Source organism: Limulus polyphemus, unplaced genomic scaffold (assembly GCF_000517525.1).
Source record: "Limulus polyphemus unplaced genomic scaffold, Limulus_polyphemus-2.1.2 Scaffold1754, whole genome shotgun sequence".
NCBI lineage: Eukaryota > Metazoa > Arthropoda > Merostomata > Xiphosura > Limulidae > Limulus > Limulus polyphemus.
Genome location: NW_013667364.1, coordinates 150,310 through 164,502, shown reverse-complemented (window position 1 = coordinate 164,502; position 14,193 = coordinate 150,310). Strand labels below are relative to the sequence as shown.

General features: G+C 35.0%; 1 protein-coding gene across 1 annotated transcript; it reads right to left on the bottom strand.

Moving 5' to 3' along the window:
* Nucleotides 1–9,634: 9,634 nt before the first annotated feature.
* Nucleotides 9,635–11,981, bottom strand: LOC106464835 (lectin L6-like). The gene has a single exon (XM_013924990.2). It carries the CDS (start codon nucleotides 10,706–10,708, stop codon nucleotides 9,935–9,937), a length of 774 nt encoding a protein of 257 aa, XP_013780444.1. The 5' UTR covers nucleotides 10,709–11,981; the 3' UTR covers nucleotides 9,635–9,934.
* Nucleotides 11,982–14,193: the final 2,212 nt, after the last annotated feature.

Below are 14,193 nucleotides of genomic sequence, written 5' to 3'. Positions count from 1 at the left end.
ATCAATAACACGGAACTCTATGTAAGAATTAGTATTTTACAAAAAAAAAAGAAAAGAAAGAAAAAAACACTTTTAACACAGTACATTTTTAAATAGGTATTCGTAAGACTTTTAACAATACCTAATCATGAAAACGTAATCTTATGAATGTGATTATATGTATCTAATCAAGAAAATGGTGTTCATGAATTTAACAATACCTAATCATGAAAACGTAATCTTATGAATGTGATTATATGTATCTAATCAAGAAAATGGTGTTCATGAATTTGAAAATATGTAATCATGAAAACGGATCTCATAATAGTCGCTATGCTCCAGAAATGATAAAATTTTAAATCTTAGAAGTTATTAATTAATAATCGAATAAGAGATAATAATGATTTTATTTGTGAGAAATGATTTTTTAGCATTTAAACTACTACTCAAATTCTTATATCTGCTTATTTCAGACTCCTCCTCTTCAATACAAAATCTACAGCGAGCAGAACTATACTGAAACGAGTGTCTGATTATTAAGTAATATCTCACATTTAACCTAATATATCAGAAACAGAATCAGATAAGTAACAAAACAATTTATACATAAATTTGGCATTAGATTTTAAAGTCCTACTATGGGACAGCGGTAAGTCTACGGATTTATAATGCTGAAATGAGGGGCTCTATTACCCTCTGTTGACAGGTGCTATCCAAAATACAGCTTTATCACTCTGTCTTACTGTTGAGATATCCCCATTCTATTGCACTAAATAATACTCTGTTGTTGATGTATAAATTTTATACCCTACTTATAGATATTGCTTTGTAAGCGAAAAAGAAAAATATGTGCATTTTGGTATTGTAGTATTTTGGGTTTCTCAAGATATTTTTCGGAGTTAACGTTCGACAACTGTGACCTTTTTTCAATTAATCATTAATTATTATTATGATTTTTTTTAACTTTTACTCTAAAATAAAGAGCATAATACAAATAGCTAACATGTACTTCGATTGTTTTTACCAGATGTTTTACTTGGCATGCTGTTCCTCGATGGGTTGCGGTAAATTTACAGATTTCAACGCTAACATCTGAGGTTCGATTCCTCGTTGTCAACAGGGTGCAGGTAGCTTTGTGTAGCTCTGCGCAAAATATCAAAACCAAAACTTGACATTATGGCGACCAGGTAATTCAAAGCACATTACAAATATTGTTAAGTAATTTTCAAATGTTTCCGTTGGATGGGTTATACCAGATATTATATTTTACAAATGCTTTTCAACACCTCGGATATGCGATCAGCTAAATCCAGGCATAATAGAAAACTGATATGATTTACAAACTGTAACTAATTCCTTTAGGGCTTAAGTGGCATAATTACAAAAATTCTTTGTAATATTAGTTAAGCGATTAGTTACAGAAAAGCATAATACCACTAGCGAACCCGTGGGCCTGAGGCCCACATTTACAGTGCCGCTATAATGTAAATTTAATGCTTAAACTACTATTTTGCATTTTTCAGCCTCTATAATGCAAATTTAATTTATTTAACCAAGTTACAAATGGCAATTAGTAGGCCTACTTATTTACGTGCTCTGATGTAAATCATTGCCAATTTTGGAGTCCGCTTTTGGGAAATCTCCGTAAAAGTGTTTTTGCAAAATACACGGGTTTCCCAAGGGGTTGGGTGAAAAGTTTTATCTGTTTGTAAATTTCGGGACTGAAACGATTCGTTGGTACCAGTAAGAAGTTCATGAGTCCAGCAGTTTAGAAGAAGGTGCTTTTTGGAAGTCCCCAGGTCCCCCAGGGAGGAGGATGAAAATGTTTTTACCTTCGTGCAAATCTCGGGACCAAGACTATTCGTTTGGTACCACTTAGAATACCGGTACGACCAGCGGTTTGGGAGGAGTTCCGTGACACAGACACTAAATTTTATTATATAGATGTTAGTATGTAGTCTTGTTGCCTAGCGCTCGATCTTATCAATTAAATGTATTATATAGAATGTTTTTAAATAATATACTTTTTTTGCTTAAAATATAGAAACAAGTATTTATGGTGAAATGCATTAATATATATTGCAGGTTAAAAGAAAAGGGAACAAATGGATATTTACGTGTCAGCATGGTCCCCAGGAATGCTACCCCAATGTTGTACAGGTAATCATTTGTTATCAATTATTCTTCTGCGTGCTTTCGAGAAATTACTTGGAACAAATTTGCAATAACTGTTGCTGTTTTACCAAATATCCATGTGTTTTCAAAGTGTAAGTGCCGAAGTAAATTAAGTTTTTAACATTTTCTACATTACATAAGTAATTAGGAAAAAAAATCGTATATATATATAAAGCAAAACAGAAACTAGATCGACATTTGTTCTTTGAAGCAGAACTAAATACAATCTTGAGGAAAAACGGAAAATCAATGTTTAGGTGGATTTTTTCAAACAATTCCGTATAAAGAAATCAAAGGAGTATCCATAAAGTATTGGATCATGTCATCAATTGAATAGAATGAGAGCTACATACGACAAAAAGTTGCAATTTGCGGTATAATGAAGGCGGCTAAAACCCCAGGTTTGCTAATGGCCAGTGGTGCTGTTAATACATCTCGACATGGGCACCGTTTGTGGCTTGACGGATGTCCAGGCAATAATCATACTCTGCCTACGTAAGTGCCAGCATGAATTTTGCGCAAAGCTACACGAGGGCTATCTGCACTAGCCATCCCTAATTTAACAATGTAAGATTAGAGGGAAGGCAGCTAGTCATCAACACCCACCGCCAACCTCCACTGTGTCCCCCCCCTTAGTGGGTCAGCGGCACGTTTTTTCTATACTTGATGGACGTGCCGCTGACCCACTAGGGGGGACACAGTGGAGGCTTTTTCTATACTTGATGGAAAAAATATTTCAAAATTTTAAACCTAAATATTAGACAGAATTTTACTGGTTCATTTAAACTTAAATCAAGCGTGACCCAGTGGTCAGCGTGCCGGAGTGTGGAGCTGAGTTTCCGAGGTTATCGTCTTGTTATTGCAAAAAAAAAAACTCCCCAGTGGTTCAGTGGTAAGTTTACAGTCTCACACTACTAAGAACTAGGTTTCGATACTCGGGGTGGGCTCAGTAGAGGTAACCCACTGTGTAGCTTTGTGCTTATCTACCAAACAACCAACCAAAAATAAACATCACGCTTGCACTGTGGAGGGTTTTAACGAGTTACCTTCTCTCCAGTCTATCACTTCAAAATCAGGGACGACTGGTGCAAATAGCCTTTGCACAAATTCTAACATACGAATTAAACATTTTTCTAAACTTTTTTCTATCACAAGGAACATAAAGTATCACAATGGTTGCCATGCTTAGTTTAATATTTTTTGTGTACATTTTTATTATATATATATATATATATATGTGTGTGTGTGTGTGTGTGTTGTTTTTACTACTATTTCAAGCCATCCGGGCTCTTTTGACGCTATTATTGTTAGTTTTTGTTGTTGTTGTTTTTTGCTAATATTTCTGTACATTTTCATTATTATCGTTATCTTCAGAGTACTTATAGATCAAAAGTACAACAACACCACGCACGGCATCCTGGCTTAATGAACTAAAAAAACATCCACCAAATCCCTTGTTTGCTATCAATTATGGATTATAACCGGAAGCACGTGTTATTGTTTTTTGCAAAAAAAAAAATGTATTTGTGAGTTATGATACTGGTTCTTAAAGGTAAGACTTTGTTTGTCTACACGGTGATATAAATACACTAACTGCTAAGCTTATCTTTCAGAACCAGAATGCACATGTAGGCTCTTGTGTGATAAAAGAAACAAAAAAACTGCCAGGCTTAGAGCTGTTATAAGTAACAACATTATTGGAATCGTTGTAATTTCAAAATCGACAAACATTACCAAATTAGTTTTGAATCTGGTTTGTCTAAGCATGCTAGCTAGTATTAAAAATGAAATAGATTTCGTTAATGTATTTAATTTTTTTCTCAAAATCTTAGATCTAAATAAGTAAAATAGCGCACAAATAGAGCAAATTTTCAGATGCTATCGAACATTTTTCATAATTATTTTTCACTCACTCTCCAGATTCTATATAACTATTGATGGTTATAGGAAAAGGATATATTTAAGCTACTTCTTAGCCTACAAAGCTGAAAGTATACTAAACTGTTAACAGTATCACGTAAGACAACGTTATCCTACTGGTTATCTGCAAATTACATCAGGCCTGTCAATCAACGAAGCGGCCTGGCATGGCCTGGTGGTTAGGATGCTTGACTCGTAATCTGAGGGTCGCGGGTTCGAATCTTTGTCCCACCAAACATGCTCGCCCTTTCAGCCTTGGGGGTGTTACAACGTGAAGTTCAATCTCACTATTCGTTGGTAAAAGAGTAGCCAAAAAGTTGGGATATGGAGTAGCTAAATGATGGTTAGTACTGGGGTATAGAGTAGCTAAAGGATGGTTAATACTGGGGTATAGAGTAGCTAAAGGATGGTTAATACTGGGATATGGAGTAGCTAAGTGATGGTTAGTACTGGGGTATAGAGTAGCTAAAGGATGGTTAGTACTGGGGTATAGAGTAGCTAAAGGATGGTTAATACTGGGGTATAGAGTAGCTAAAGGATGGTTAATACTGAAGTATAAAGTAGCTAAAGAATGGTTAATATTGGTATATAGAGTAGCTAAAGGACAGTTAATACTGGGGTATGGAGTAGCTAAAGGATGGTTAATACTGGGGTATAGAGTAGCTAAAGGGTGGTTAGTACTGAGGTATAGAGTAGCTAAATGATGGTTTGTACTGGGGTATAGAGTAGCTAAAGGATGGTTAATACTTGGGTATAGAGTAGCTAAAGGATGGTTAATACTGAAGTATAAAGTAGCTAAAGAATGGTTAATATTGGGATATAGAGTAGCTAAAGGACAGTTAATATTGGGGTATAGAGTAGCTAAAGGACGGTTAATACTGGACTATACAGTAACTAAAGGATAGTTAATACTGGATGTGTTAAACTGTCCAGTGAAGTATTGATAATATTAACGGATACTTTATACCATTCCTCGCAAGCCTGTACTGCTAACTCCTACAAATATGAATTTTTAGAGGATACTCAAAATATGAACAAATTGAACAACCAGTTCAGTTCAAGTCCAAATAATTGTTTATATTTAATTATCCATCGTATTGATCTTTTAGATGAGGTAAAAAAAAAATCTAGACCGAAAAACAAATAAACCAATACTTTATCTTAAGTTGAAAAAGAACAAGAGGAAATCCTCAATAGCCGCGGCACTTGAAATTGTCTTGGGCAGGATTAGAGTAAATTAATATATGAGACCTTGGGCATGGTCAAATACGTCAATCGAAAGGGTTTGACCGTCTGACTCCTAAACTGTAATTAGATCTCAAATCGGTCAAGAGATGACAGAGCTATGAGCTAAAAGTTAATACTTGAAAAAAAAAAACAAACTCGGAGCCATTCTATGAGGCGCGGCCAAAAATAACAGAGGTTGAAGTTTCGTAAGGAACCGTGAAAAACTTTGATGTTTCCAATCTCCGTAACAAGACACTGGCTGAAGGTACTGTTTTTCTGGTAAATAAGCCAACTGAAGCACTCACTGTTAGCCTTACATACCGTTCTATAAATAACTACTCGACCAGTGCTACTCAACGGAGGCTGTAATAAAGATAGCATTACAATAAATAAATATCAGAAATTAAAGCATCGCTTTGAAAATATTTTTATATTAAAAAACACAAAAATAGCCTCTGATAACTGGGTGCTTGTGTTCAGCGCTTCGTGGTCGCCATCTTGTAACGGTTTATCTCAATTCCTCAGAGGTGTGTTTACTCTCACAAGCTGTAGCTACGTGGTTTGTGTAAGGTGTTCAGTGACGTTTGTCATCTGTTAAAAAAGTATAGGCTCGAGAATAGTTATGGATGTAGATACCGAGCTATGAATCTAGTTCGCACTCATTACATCTTAGATATTGAAGTTGTTTGTAAGAAGTATTACTAATAAGTACAGCATAAGATTTCTGATATGTGTATGATCTTACATAATAGTAACATTTGTACCCATAATTATCTATTACTTTTAGCTTTGATAATTATTGAAGATCCATGAAACGCGCCATACATAAAGTAAATTCGAGAAAAATATAATAGATGACCAATCAAAATTCGTCATAAAAATAACGAATTAATAATAATGATATGTACCTTCAGAACTTCGATATTTTTATGAGCACCATATGTCACTTCAGTGTTAGAAATCTGTATTTCTAATATTACAAACATAAATTTGTAAACGCATTTTTTTCTCCTTTATTTTAATTATATTTTCTAAAATTATATTGCTTTAATGGGCTTTAAGCCTAAAGTGTCTGATATCGTCATCAATAGAATTTCGAAATATTTCTCATGTCCAAATATTTCTTATCTATCCACATTTAGTTTTAGAAACGAAATCTTAGAAATTAATTCGACAATGTGCATAATTTCCTTTGACATTTTATATAGCTTATAAAGAATGCTACTCATAGGTCGTAATTACTATAATATAAAATCAGATTTCTGAAGAAATTCATATTCCTTTTATTAGTTATTCTCGTAACGACTGCTATATAATCACCACGTATCTCAAAATCTGTTTTCCGATATATCCATTTATGTATCATATAAAACTCACCTTTGCTGGGTCAAAGTTATCGAAGATTGTCGGTGAATTTTTAAATAGTTAAAAGGCTTCAGAGTTTATTAAGTTTTACATACAGCGCACCTAGTGGTACATTATGTTTTCTAGCCATTTTTATCGTGATAACTATAGGTATTAGATGCGTTTTTAAACTAAAAACACTCAACGATTATAACTTAGGAATTTTTGATACATAAGGCATTAAATCTTAATGCAAAGTTTACAGAGATCAGTCCATTTCTACACATGGATCAAAGAAGATATTAAAAATGTAGAAACTTACAAGCTATATCAAATCCTTATTGATTCAAAGGATTATTTTGAAATTTGTTTTATTGAATTTCGCGCAAAGCTACTCGAGGACTACCTGTCCTAATTTAGTAATGATAGATTAGAGGGAGAACAGCTAGTCAATACCACCCACCGCCAACCCTTGGACCACTCTTTTGCCAACGCATAATGGGATTGACAATAATGTTACAACGCCCCCACGGCTGAAAGAGCGAGCAAGAAAGGGTAATTTTCAATATCAAACCTTGTGTGAGAGGGTTCTTTAAGTTGCTTTCCAGAATAAAAAAGGCCTAAATGAATCTTTAGTACATCAGTACAGGTTTAGCATGATCTAATGGTTAGGGCTCTCGACTGGCAATCTGCGAATCGTAGAATAGAAACCCGGTGCCGAACATGATCGTCTTTCAGCGTTATAATGTGACAGTCATTTGCACTATTTGTTGGTTAAGAGTAGTTGGTAGTGGCTGCTGCCGGTTGATTGCCTTCCTTGCGGTCTGCAGTTCAAAATTAATGATGGTAACAGATAACCTTAGGAGTATGGCCACAAACAAATAAATAAATCAATAAACGTTTACATACTTTAAGATGAAATTATCTCATGAAAAAAACAATTTTGATATTAAAGAGAATTATTTAAAAAGGAATTGGGTATTATTATTTCAACAAATAAAACTAATAAAGTTTTGTTTGTTTGTAATTAAGCACAAAGCTACACAATGGGCTATCTGTACTCTGCCCACCACGGGTATCTAAACCCGAATTCTGGAGTTGTAAGTCCGCAGACATACTGCTGTGCCACTGGGGGCGCTAATAAAATAAAGAAACGAGCAGTTAAAGAATGGAAGAAGTGTGCAGATCTAATACGGATAAAACCCAAAGGTTTACAATTAAGTACTTTGAGCCCCCAGTGGTACAGCGGTATGTCTGCGGACTTACAACGCCAGAAATCAAATTTTGATACCCGTGGTGGGCAGAGCACAGATAGCCCATTGTGTAGCTTTGTGCTTAACTTCAAACAACAACAACATTAAGTACTTTGAAGGTAGTAAAAAAAATCTGAAAATCTTTAAAAATTGATGGATCGTAACGTTTACGCTGACGTTAAGCTTGTGTAACAAAATTAAATTAGCAAAGTAAAAAATACAATACATTTTCTAGCTGCTAAGCGACATTATTTCATTTTAGCGCAAAACTACACAATAGGCTACCTGCGCTCTATCCACTTAGGATTCGCACCCCGGATTTTAGCGTTTTAAGTCCAGAAACTTACCACTTACTCGCTGAGAAACCTCGGCGCTAAAGAAGTTTTATATAGTTAACACATAAAATTAGAAGCATAATAAAACAGTATTATCTTTATTCCTTTGTCTAAGAAATTGTTAAGGTAAAGCCTTACAGCTTGAGAAGTTTCTATAAAATTTACATATCCCTATTATTAGCAGGGTAAAACATTTCTAAATAGGCGAAAAATATGCAACTCCGTATGAAAACTGTTACAGGAAATTCATATTATTATTATTATAAAACAGTATTTAGAAAAATCAATTTTCGATTACCTTATAGAGATGTTAATATCAGCACTTTCTAGACAAACTGGAAGTGGAGAAATTATATCAAATAAACCACAAATCGTAAACTATTTCGTAAATCATTAATTTTATCCTTGGCAAAAAATTGTTTGTTTGTAATAAATGCAAAGCTACATAATGGGCTATCTGTGCTTTGTCTACCACGAGTATCGAAATCCGATTTCTCGCGTTGTCCGCAGACATCTATCTCACTGGGGGAGGGGGCTTGGCAAAAATACTGTTTGTTTGTTTTGAATTTTGCGCAAAGCTACACGAGGGCTATCTGCACTATCAGTTCCTAGTGAGAGACTAGAGGGAAGGCAGCTAGTCATTACCACCCACCGCCAACTTTTGGGCTACCCTTTTACCAACGAATAGTGGGATTGACCGTCACATTATAACGCCCCACGGCTGAACGGGCAAGCATGTTTGGTGGGACGGGGATTCGAAACCATGTCAAGCGCCCTAATCACATGGCCATGCCGGCCCCAAAAATACTGAGTTACAAAGTTCACATTAGATTACCCTACTCCTAGTAAATCAAGAATCTCAAAAACACGATAAAGTATGCTAAGTAAAAATGTATTTTTATCGACCTCCAGAGGTTTTAATAACAGATCTGAAATAAATTTATTATGATGAAATATACCAGTACTGATAAAGATACACTTAGAATTATAGATATTCTTGATGTTGTTTGTTTTTAGCGCAAAGCTACACCATAGACGACTTGCGTTCTGTCCACAGCAAGAAATGAAACGATAAATTTTGTCGTTTAAGTCTGTAAACGTACCGTTGACCCACCGGGGGCAGATTTATAACTTTGCAATAGTGATATTAACCACTTATTTTGCTCTCATAAAAAAGCGTTATGACAAAATATCAGTTTACCTGATGCCGCTTCTATTTGTACATTACAAATTAAACTGACCTTTAATATATATTTATATGTTCAATAAATGTGTAAAATGTAAAATGTTTTAGTCATTAATATATAACTGCTGTTCCTAATATCGTCTTTGACTTTTCTTATAATGTTTTATCGTATATAACTCGACAGTTTGAATTCTCCGTGTAAGATAAGATCAAACAAATTTCAGAAAACATTTATTTGGCCATTCTAAGTACAAACGCATCCTACAGCCACAAGCTAGATAATTAAACACTTAATTCCTATTACATAATATAAACCATAAATCACCGGGAAGATCAAGAAGTGAACGATATAGAATACTACGAGAAAAAAATAACACTGGTATTTAGCAAAATTATCTCTTCACTTACAGAGAAAACAAAGATTGGGTTACTACTTTCTACCAAAATACGTATAAAGTTTCGTTTAAACCATTTTTCGGTAATAGATCTATAATATTCTCAAAACTGAAAATGATCTAAACGAAAGGATTCAACCAGCAGTTCTTGGAAGCAGGGGTTGATCTGAAGATGTCATCGTTAGCATTGACACCTAGAAGAGAGTCTCCACTAGCGTCACACTGCTTCAAGTATCCAGATAATCTTGTCCACTGTCCGGAGCAGGGTTTCTTGCAGCGAAAGATTTCATCATTACAGTTTACCCCGAACACTTCCCAGCTGCCAGAGCCACTGATGTGTTTTAGTTTACCTGGGATGTTCTCCCAGACACCACTGCCGTCCACGGGTCGACGAAATATTTCGTCATTGCGATTAACTCCATATACCAGATCTCGTCCACCGTCTACTTGTTTTAGAGCTCCGTCCACCAACTCCCATTCTCCATTACAAGGCTTAGGACATTTGAAGATTTGGTCCTTTGAGTTAACACCCCAGATGTAACCGTAGCCAGAAGCACTGACGTATTTGAGTCCACCTTTGATTTGTATCCAACTCCCAGTACCATCCACTGGCCGCTTGTATATATTGTCGTTGGCGTTCACTCCCCAGACCTCGTTGTCATCAGCGTCAACTTGTTTTAAGCCTCCCTCCACTTTTACCCAGTTGCTACCGTCACACGGACGCGTACATTTGAAGATATTGTGCTCATTGTTAACGCCCCATACAAACCTTGGTGTAACTGTAAGGTGTAAGAGCTTGCCATTAATTTTTTGCCATTCTGCCAAAACTGGAGACACGACAAGCAAGGTCAGCAACAGCTTAACTAAACTGAAAAATATTCCGTTCCTCATCATGGCGTCTCAAAAGCTTAACATGCCTTCTTTGAGGCATTCAGGCTCCTTATATTGCAAGACCAATTCCGCTATCACATGTGATGAGCAGTATAATTCCCATAAAAAACAGGAAGTCATAATTTCCGCAACGATTCTATAAAAATCATTTCTATTTTGAAGCCAGTTAGCTAACTACTAGAGCAGTGCAGTATCTGTACTTCCTTTTTTCATTAGCTATTTTCGTGCCAGTGCTTTGCTAGATCATACATTCTGTTCTAGTAGCGTCAATAAAGATTATGTTAAGTATCACATAAACTGAATTGAGTCGTACAAGACTGTTGTGCGGATTATCCAAGATATAAATTATGATATATTCAAACTAGCTATATATCTTTATATTCCATCAAAACGTATTAGTCTGATACGACAACTAGCAGGTGTGTAGCTTCTTTGTATAGCAGGTAGTTAATCAGCCTTTAAATTCTAAATAGTAATTTCTGGGCTACTTTATCCTTCTGTTCTATGTTTCACAAATACTAAATAAACTAAATTATATTTAAGCTAGATATAAATACATAAATCAAGTTTAATAACTTTCACACGAGTAAAGTTTATTTGTTTCTTTGTTGCTAAGCGCAAATCTACACAATGGCTATCAGTGTTGTGCCCAGCAAGGGTATCGAAACCCCGTTTACAGCGTTATAGGCCTACAAACTTAACACTGAGCCACTTTATGCGGTACATGGTTAAATGACTAGGCAAAAGATTCCAATGCCAGTTATATTTTTCCCCGATTTAGAACTTTTGACCAGAATAAAGGCAACCAGTCGGCATTGCCCACCGCCTACATAGCTATTCTTAACCGAATAGCGCTGTCATTTTTATATTGCGCTCACAGCTGAAGTGTATTCAGTGACATTTCTTTGGCTCTAACGTTGAACTATCCAATTCACATCTTGGTAGGATAAGTATTAGTTCATGCCCGACCCAAAATTACTTTAAAATCGAGGATTTAATTGTTTCAAGCAAGGCAACAAGTTTTCGGGTAACGTAACTGTTTGACTGGCCGTTCTTCGTGCAATTTAGTGTTAAGTTTGTTTGTTTTTTTCACTGAACATTATAGATAAATATAAAGTTTTTGTGTCTTAACCGTTATTTTAAGAAGATTGGTTAGTGCACTTTCTTGGGATTGGTTATATTATAGATTTAACCAAATATCAGATTAGTTGTTTATTCAAATCAAGAAAATACTGTGGTTTGGTTCCCACCAGAACAAATAAAACTTCTTGGTACGATCAAACCTGAAATTCGTTCATAATTATATCCGTAACGGATTTAAGATCACAATATATAGTTTAACTTTGTGTGTTAATCGCACGCAGACTCAAATAAATCAACTTAAATATTTGGGCATAAAAGTTGTTGATATCGAAAAAACAAAGTTTCCGACTGAATAATAACATGTGGTGACATCTAGTGACAAAAATGTGAAAAACTAAGAAATTTGTTTCTTAGCATTACCTTATTTTCATTACGTAACAAATTTAGTTAAAAAGTAATATGCTAAATTTATATGACAAATACGTTTTACGTGAAGCGGATATGTTGAATAATGCTACGTTTCTTGTGTTTGATGAATAACCCGAAGCGATTTACTAATATACCTTGATTAAAAAATCTGAACAGAATAGAAATATTTCGGAAAACATTACACATCTAAGAACGGGAAAGAACCTATTGCGTTTGAGAACGCGTGACATTCTAAGAAAATAGCGTTTTTTTATCAACACACTTCTGTTTTGCAAGTACTTGTTACAAGTGGAAATTGTGTCTACACTGCTGATAATAACTCCATTTTTTTGTATATTACACATTTCATATGTTTGTTGTTAAGCGCAAAGCTAAACACAAACCCGATTTCTAGAATTAAAAGCCCAGAGACTTACCACTGAGGGGGGGGGGGCATATGTAAATTATATTTCTAGAACCCGAAATCACAAATTATATCTACTAATTCTACAAAAACCCTATATACACGTATATGTATATAAGTTTTCTAGAGCCCTGTATATGCCATCAACAAATCAAATCTATACAGCATAAAGATTGTCATCAGTTGTTTGTTTGTTTTTCGAATAGGGTGCTACTCAGTTTAAGGGACGTTTGCTATTGCAGCATTTTCGATGTCTAAACTGTCTATATTTCTATCTACTCGTTAATATGAATTTTGCTTATCACTGGGTATCAAATACTTAAACATTGGCTGGTTGTTGAAAATATTTACAAACCTTTTACCAGAAATTTGTATTAATAGCATACAACTGATTTACCACACTCGTGCCATTACAATAATGAAAATGTAATGCAATACATTTAGTTGATAATCTGGTTAGAAGAGACTACAGCAACAACACTGAGACACATACTAGTGGGATGGCTATCAAATGGATATGACATAGACCTAGGTACTTTTATATAATTTTGTTGTCTTTGAACATAAAACTGTTATCTACGCTTTCAACAGTTCTCGCTGTTTTTATACCCCTGCATACGTGTGTATGTGTATGTTTGTTTGTAGTTAAGACCAGAACTACGCAATGGGTTATCTGTTTTGTGAAAACCATGGGTATCGAAATCCGATTTTTAGCGATTTTATGTCCGCAGACGTGCCGCTGACCCACTAAGGGAGGGACACAGTGGAGGAACCCACTGAACCATGGAGGGGGGGGGGATCACATAAGGAATAAGTTCAAGAGCATGTTTTTAATCTCTTAGTTATATCAAGAGAGATAACAAAGTATATCACGTTTTGTTACTTAATAAAACTCTTTCTTATACTCTGTTTGGTAATTGTAAGACTTTTGGTTGTAGTTTATTTTTAAATCGTTCATACGCATAAAATTAATTTATATATTTTTATTAATAGTTCACCTCTGATAAGAAAAGCTTATTTTTCGAAAGGAATGTTTGAAAAAAGTTTAATACATACGTATAACGCTAAAACATCGAGCTTAATACTCGCGATGGGCATAGCACAAATAGCTCATTGTATAGCTTGGTACTAAATTACTAACAATTCTTCATTGGAGCTGTATGAAAAGCACTAGAAGCGACGAGATAGCACTATTTCTTTATGGAATAAAGAAGAAATATATACAAATAGTATCAACATTTATTTCATATTGTTATAGTCCATGCTTAGAAGTTATGCAAGGATGTTCTGTTTGTTTTTAAGTGCAAAGATACACGATGGGATATTTGCGCTGTGCTCACTGCAGGTATCGAATCCCGATTGTTAGCGTTATAAGCCTCAACCTTTCCATTGAATGCTAAAAGTATTTCGAAGCACTGTTTTTGTTGTTGTTGTTTTTTTTGTAAGTATTTAATAATTCTGAGAACTTTCGCCTACTCCAAACGGGTATTTCCAGATCGTGATTTCCACGTGTAATAACGTTTTGACACTTCAAGCCTCTGGTATTGATTGGTTTGATTATAGCATATAAAAG